At 40.3% G+C, this 7292-nt stretch overlaps 1 protein-coding gene across 2 annotated transcripts in view; it reads left to right on the forward strand.

Moving 5' to 3' along the window:
* The first annotated feature begins 304 nt into the window (after positions 1–304).
* pcsk7 (proprotein convertase subtilisin/kexin type 7) overlaps positions 305–7292 on the forward strand; it is a 16744-nt gene continuing 9756 nt past the window's right edge. Inside the window, exons 1-10 of one of the 2 annotated variants that reach the window (XM_015060887.1) lie at positions 305–416; positions 1183–1484; positions 1858–2100; positions 3111–3245; positions 3836–4001; positions 4136–4226; positions 4321–4375; positions 4562–4700; positions 4827–4927; positions 6636–6803. In XM_015060887.1, the coding sequence (XP_014916373.1) occupies positions 1242–1484; positions 1858–2100; positions 3111–3245; positions 3836–4001; positions 4136–4226; positions 4321–4375; positions 4562–4700; positions 4827–4927; positions 6636–6803 (1341 nt within the window). In that variant the 5' untranslated portion in view covers positions 305–416; positions 1183–1241. Of the gene's footprint in view, positions 417–449; positions 579–1182; positions 1485–1857; positions 2101–3110; positions 3246–3835; positions 4002–4135; positions 4227–4320; positions 4376–4561; positions 4701–4826; positions 4928–6635; positions 6804–7292 lie in introns of those variants that run through there. The other variant, XM_015060897.1, reaches the window with a different exon arrangement.

A 7292-nucleotide genomic window follows, 5' to 3' on the forward strand; every position in this document is an offset into this window, starting at 1 on the left:
GTCTATAAGATAATTTATTTCAGCAACTTAAGCAAAATCGGAAACGTTTTAGCGGTTAATGACGTTAAACTCACATGATCACTCTAGTCTAGTAGGTCGCCTGACCGCAACCTGCAAAAACGCTTCCGCCTAGAATTAAAAGAAAATAAAACAAAACAAAAACAGACTTCGCTTTCATAATAACTTGTACTCAGGTCAACAGTCTGCTTCTTGTTACGAAGTGCACCCACTTTCTCCGATCCATTCTATTACTTGTGAAGTCTCTGGGCCAATCAAGTATCACGCACGATAATTGCGCAGTCTGTATGACGTAATACGTATCGAAGAGAGCTTGGATTACGGAAATGGAGTGTCAAGCTCGGCAATAGCACTCAATATTAATTGTCGACCTCAAATCGAGCTCTTTCATTAGAACAGTAAGACATTCTTATTTTTTACCTTAGACTGTCGCCGATAATCCCATGTTTAGCTCTGTTTTATTGAGGAACATTAGTTTCAATCGTTAGCACGGCAATGCTAACCTGCTAACACAGCTAAAACAACAACTACGCTGCGGTGAAACTGGAGTTCTGCATTAGGTTGTACTATGTTTTTTCTAACAAATTTATCTATTTGTTTTAATGTAAATCAAGAAGTTAGTATAAACGTAGTATCTCTGCTATGTAAGAGATAATTAATTATATTAAAGAACGTCGCCTAACTAGAGCAGAAGCTAGAAAAAATAAAATAAACACAGGCATGTCATCAGAGCTAATGCCAATGTTTAGGTATAGCAGTCGTGCTTTAAACCGTCTGATTGTAGCCTCGTTTAGTCAGAAATATTGCTTTAAAGGAAATATTTACGAAGCCTAAGAGTTTTCTCTCATTCACTATTTTAATATAAATAAAATAGTGAATGGAATACGATGTGATGGAATTGTAAATGGAATACGATGTGTTTTTTTTTTGGGGGGGGAAGGGGTGTTAGCTATTGCTAACAATCACAAGTCTTCACTGTAGCGATTGTAGAAGGTTTGGTTTATAGCCACAGAGTTACTCATCACAGGTGTTTAAGTTGGAACCCAGATAAAGTGACGCTATGATATGTGGTACTTTCCCTCTGAATGTAGCACCCTGATGTTAAGCAACCAGACTGTCATTCTCAAATTGTCCTCACTAATAAAATCCTTTTGTCTTGTCTAGATCACTGCTCAGATGAAGAGGGCTTGCCTGGCGGACCAGTTGTTTCACCTTTCCTTGCCATGGCAGCGCACTATTTTCCCACATTCCTCCTCCTCATTTTTTTGTCCTCCGTAGCCCTCTTGCTGCTCACCCTTCTGCCATCCGTCGCCCCATCCCTCCCCTTAACCGCCTCGTCTTTATCCTCGTCTTGGCCGTCATGTGGTCCAGGTCAGTCTTGGGCCGTCCGGATCCACCACAGTCTGCATCACCAGAAGGAAGATGAGAGAGAGGCCTCGGTTCACCTGGATGTGATAGCTGACAGGGTACAGTAGTATTTCAGCATCTTTTCTGATAGTTTGCACTTTGGTTTTAATTTGAACTCATAGATTTTCATCATTTTCAAATATATTTAGATAGTATTGCTGAATTTATTTGCTGGAACTATTTTCTATGGTAATATCAAAAGAAAGCTTAGTGACTTTGGTCCTTTTCTGTATTTACAAATTAAAAACAAGTGGATATTGTATCTCTGGCCACAATTTGTTTTATTTTCAAAACAGGGCTTAGCTGTTTGGTTGTTTTTTTATGCCTCATATTTGCTCTATTTATTATTGTAAAAGCTCAATTCAGTATTTTGTAAGTTTGCTGATTTTACTAAAAAAAAACAAAAAAACAACTCCAATATTTTCTTTGCAGGTAGCAAAAGAGGCGGGGCTTCAGAACCGGGGTCAGATTGGAGAGCTCGAAGGCCACTATTTGCTTTGCTCATCACAACCTCACACTGGATCTCTGGGACACATCTGGAAAAGGAGCATCCAACCGAGCGATGTTCTGGCAACACATCCTCATGTCCTGTGGTACTCCAAGGACAGGTTGCTCAGTCGCTCAAAGAGGTCATTGGCCTTCAATGACCCAAACTATCCTAAACAGTGGCACTTGGTAAGAGAACATATAGCACACGTCCACAAAATAAAAAATCAAGATCTGCCAGATATCATATGTTTTTATTTTATTTCTGTCTGATTTTATCTGGGTTGGCTCAAAGCAGTTAGATTAAACTAATTAAAGCAATTTTAGGAGATTTCATGTAGGTGCTAGAAGCAGAAATATGCGCAAATAACAGGATGCTGGACCTTCAGGCTCAATGCTGCCTTAATATTTGACCACTGTTCTTGGCAGAAATAGTAGAGATTAATTAGTTAAATGAGTTACTAGTCTTCCAGAGGCTCAGCTTTTAAGCATAGTCCACAAATTTCTAACGGAGTTGGAAGAGTTCCAGTTGCTTAATGGTGGTCTGTTTATCATCCTATGATCAGTTCTGATATGTGTTTGGCACCGTTGTTCCAGTTTTGACCATTTGACCCCAAATCTCACCAGAACTGGAAGCATTAAGGGCACCAGTGTCCTTAACGATAAATTTATGTACAGATGAATGCAATTACATAATTTGAATATGTCCACAGAACATTAACAGATGCTTGGTGTTTGTGCAAAACTGACAAATTTTTAATCAGAATATTGGAATTTGGTGACGTAATAATTGGAAGTTGAGAACAGAATTAGTTTTCACTGCGAAATATGAAATCTATAACTATTGCTACCCTGATAAGCAACAAATATGTGTGATATGTTTCTCAGCCGTATTGCAGCAACTGCCATATTGTGCTTTCATTTTCATTCTTTGAGCAATTTAAACCTGTTTTGCATGATCATAAAAATGATCCTGGTCACACATACCTAACATCCTGGAACAATGATTCCAAGTTTAAAGCTGGAAATGGTTCATTTAATGCCTCCTATGTGTGCTCTTTAATCAGCCTTTAGCACCAATTCTATCTGCCATCATACAGTTTACAAGCTTTGCTATCATACACATCTGCACCTTGACATTTTTGCTATGTTTATTTTTCCTGGTGTTCATTAACAGAGTTTTTCTCCTGCCTTTGCAGCACAATCGAATGAACATAGGCATGGATATCAACGTGACGGGAGTGTGGGAGCACAACATCACTGGCCAGGGTGTCACTGTTGTTGTTGTAGATGACGGTGTGGAACACACCCACAGAGACATTCAGCTCAACTATGTAAGTCGGAATTTAGTGTGGACTCTGCTTGAATTGTTTTTGAAAGAACAGTGGGCCTACTCGTAAGCTGTGCGTAGTGCTGTTGTGAAATATTTTCCCTTTTTCATGTCACAGTGGAGTTCAAACTCCAGGTCAAATATGGAAGCTGATAGTGGAACACGTATTGTGAGCAAAGCTGTTGGCGCTTTGCAGTAAATCAAAGTTTTGGAGAAAAAAAAAAAAACTTTCTGAAGAGATGCGAGTGTGGACTTTCTGGCAAATCCCATCCTAATGTAAAATATGGCAGATCACTGGATAAAAGATATTTCTGATCTTTTTAAGTTTTGAAAGTTATTTCTCTATTATTCTGAGATATATGAGAATAGTTCTTCTCTTTTCAAAGGAGAAAAAAAATATTACGTAATGGGGCAGAAACTATTACTGTTATCATCTTGAAGCCAGATTTTATTACATTATTACATAATGCGACATTCCAGGGTAAAGGCAAACTTAACCACTTTCCAGTTGAACTTGTCCTGTTGGATGCAAAGCTAGCACAAAGCTTGTAAAGGTTCGATGTCCATATGATGGATTTTTGTGTTCCTGTTAAGAGTCCAGAGGGGAGTTACGACCTGAACTCCAATGACCCCGACCCCATGCCTCACCCAGACCTCCACAGCGACAACCACCATGGGACTCGATGTGCTGGGGAGATCGCAGCCGTTCCCAACAACAGCTTCTGCGCTGTGGGTGTGGCCTATGGCAGCAAGGTGGCAGGTATGAGAGACCCAGTCAGTCTTTATCATTTTTCAGTACGTTTTTATTCTGACAGTCTTTGACTAAGAGGCACCAGTTTTTACAAAAATGTGTTCCGATCTGAAATCACTGACGTCCTTTTTTGGTTTTTGTAGGTATCAGAGTTCTGGATGGGCCCCTGACTGACAGCTTAGAGGCCATTGCCTTTAACAAGCATTACCAAATAAATGACATCTACAGTTGCAGGTAACTGTAGATGTCACATTAACAATTTTCTGTGATTTATCATTAAAACCTGTATTATTTCTTGGATGCTAATGAAGACCTCTCCTTCTTGTAGTTGGGGACCAGATGATGATGGGCACACTGTGGATGGACCTCATCCCCTGGGCAAGGTTAGACTTCTCACAGCTCTCCTTTTGTCCAGCATGTGGCAACAGACTGCAACAGATCTGTGCATCATATTCTGTAGCAGTTTCACTAGATTGATGCTTTTTCCCTTGCTCTAAAGCTGGATACATATGTTAAAAACATCAAATCAGCTTTTTCCTTTTTTTCTTTTTTTGTTGTTTTGTCACCAGGCTGCACTGCAGCACGGGGTGATTGCAGGCCGAAGAGGCTTCGGGAGCATCTTTGTAGTTGCCAGTGGCAACGGGGGTCAGTACGACGACAACTGCAACTATGACGGCTACGCCAACTCCATCTACACCATCACGATAGGCAAGACACAGAGATTGTTAGGAGTGTGGTGATGTGTGTATGTGTAACTGTGTGCAACACACGAAAATAGTCATTATACTCCAGTGTTGTTTTTTTTTTTGTTTTTTTCTGTTTGTTTTTTTTTAGGAGCGGTTGATGAGGAAGGCAAGAAGCCGTTCTACGCAGAGGATTGTGCATCCATGCTGGCTGTCACTTTCAGCAGCGGGGGGGCCAGATCAAGGAGCATCGTAAGTCCTACTGAGCTTATATAGTGCTGTTCTTGTCATACAGACCACTTTAAACAGGTTTACATGATGAGTTTGACTCGCCCAGCAACACTCACAATGTTCACACTCTTATACAATGATGTGCAGAACTGTTCCCACTGCAGGTTATTAAGCCACGGTGCAGTAGATGCATTCGTTTAGAAACGAAAAAGGTCTGAAGGAAACCTTGTAAGAATAATACTCCAGTATTAATGATTAGCTTGTCTAATAGTTAATTTCAGATATTCTTTGTTTCTCTTTTTGACTTCCAAAGCTGTACATTGTAGGCTGTGTTCAGTTTTATAGATACACAACCACGTTATAAAAGTATGATTTTAATAATACTAAAATTTCCATAAAGCTGTTTCTGCAGTTTAACGTCCTTTCATCCTTTCACTGAGATCTCAGGGAGTGTCGGGGTGACTGGAGGTTTCTACGGCTGAATGGAACATACAGCCGCCCCGCCTCTATTTTCCACTCATTACTGAGCAGCTAGCTGAAAAAAGGCTGCTGCATTTATTGCCTCTCTAGCAAGAAAGAAATATTTGGCTCTTTGGAAATATTTCCAGTCCCAAAACCCAGAGGTCCTCATATGGTGGAAATTAAAGAAGTGCCACTAATAATCTCCAGCTATTATTAATTCTAGTCTGTCTTTGAAATTACCTTTAACATGTTTGTTAGGTAACCATCAGCAGCTGCAAGCAGATTAGAGCAAGACAGATTAACCAAAAGTAGGAAAGACAAGTTAAAAGCTACTTCAAAGCATAACTGGTGATTATTCTGTTGTTGTTTTGTTCAATTTTATTGTGTAACTGCCATGAGATTGTCATACCAGCCCAAGTCTATATGTAATAATACTAAATCAAAGGAACCAGTTGGAATATGATGCACTGTCGCTTTAAGAATCTTTGTTAGCTCTAAAATAATGGAAACATTTGGGTAAAATCCTCCACGTCAGGAAAAGTATCGACTTCATTCATCTGAAAACGCTGGTTGAAGATGAGAGGAGTTGAGATCCACTGAAACCTCTCGATGTCTGTTTGTTGAAGTTTGAGGCTGTCACCGTGGCAACCTGTTTTGTTGCGAGGATGTCATCACTTGTGGGGAAACTGAGATTAGTCAGGACCAAACCACCGATCCACCCCTGACCGCATTACGCTCGCATGCTAAGTGGCTCCTCAAACGGGCCGCCATTTGCTTCTCCTAAACATTCAGTAATGAACTGGGATGATTACAGAGCAGCAGTGGTGGTGTGTGGATCAACAAAAGTGGGTGTAGAAATAAACTTGGTATTTATATGCTGTTTAACTGAGGAAGTCAGAATTTGAGTTTAATACTTCAGGTATTAAATATGGGTTTGCCGTTTTATTTTTATTGCTACAGCACTGTTCACTTTCAGGCTCTTTGTTCTTCTTATGAAACTCCATATGGCTTCACAATCCCCCCAATCAACACTGTTCAACTAAACACAAACAGCACTGACCTCTGACCACCTGCTGTCAGGTTATATCATCAAGATGGTGCAATGATGTAGGTGCTACTTTATGCACCAGTCCCTCCGTCTCCATGGTTTTAGATCTTATGCTCTGGAGCGGTTACGTGGGCTGTTGTGTTTTCCAGTAATTTCATCATTTGTACGGATCACACCTCTCCGAAACGTTCTAAACGTACCAGCCGTGTCGTTCTGCAGGTGACGTCTGATTGGTCGATGCACAAGGGGAGTGGCTGCACGGAGGGCCACACCGGTACATCTGCTGCGGCCCCGCTGGCAGCAGGGATGGTGGCCCTCATGCTGCAGGTGCGGCCCTGCCTGACCTGGAGGGACGTTCAGCATATCGTCGCCTTCACTGCCACACAGGTAAACCTGCAGGAAAACGCTCCGTAGTGTCAAAGGTTTTAAAACGACAGGCAACATAAAAGAACATTTTATTTCATGTGGCTTCACTGTTACCAAAGTTTTTTTTTGTTGTTTTTTGTTTTCTCTCTGTTTATTGTTTGGTCTGTTTACAGTACAGATGTTGACGGACACAAAAATCGTATCGTTAATGAAAATCAAGTCTGCTTTCCTCTCGTAACTGCCCGTTTTTGTTGTCGACGATTTCAACAGAACCTCCTTCTAACCAAAACATCACAGTATTGAAATAAAAATCGAAATGCTAAATATTTTTAGACATAATCACAGTTCTAATAATGTTGCAGTCCGGGCAGCCTTAAAAAGTCTGAAATTCATGTATCTAAAAATAAGGTCTTAAATTCTCTTAGATTTAAGGTCTTGTTCACTTTCAAAAAAAAAAAAAAAAAAAAACCCCTAGAAACAGCAAGAAGCACCTTTTTTTTTAACACAAAA

The sequence above is a fragment of the Poecilia latipinna genome, unplaced genomic scaffold (assembly GCF_001443285.1).
Source record: "Poecilia latipinna isolate Pla-1442-1.1 unplaced genomic scaffold, P_latipinna-1.0 Scaffold68, whole genome shotgun sequence".
Lineage (NCBI taxonomy): Eukaryota > Metazoa > Chordata > Actinopteri > Cyprinodontiformes > Poeciliidae > Poecilia > Poecilia latipinna.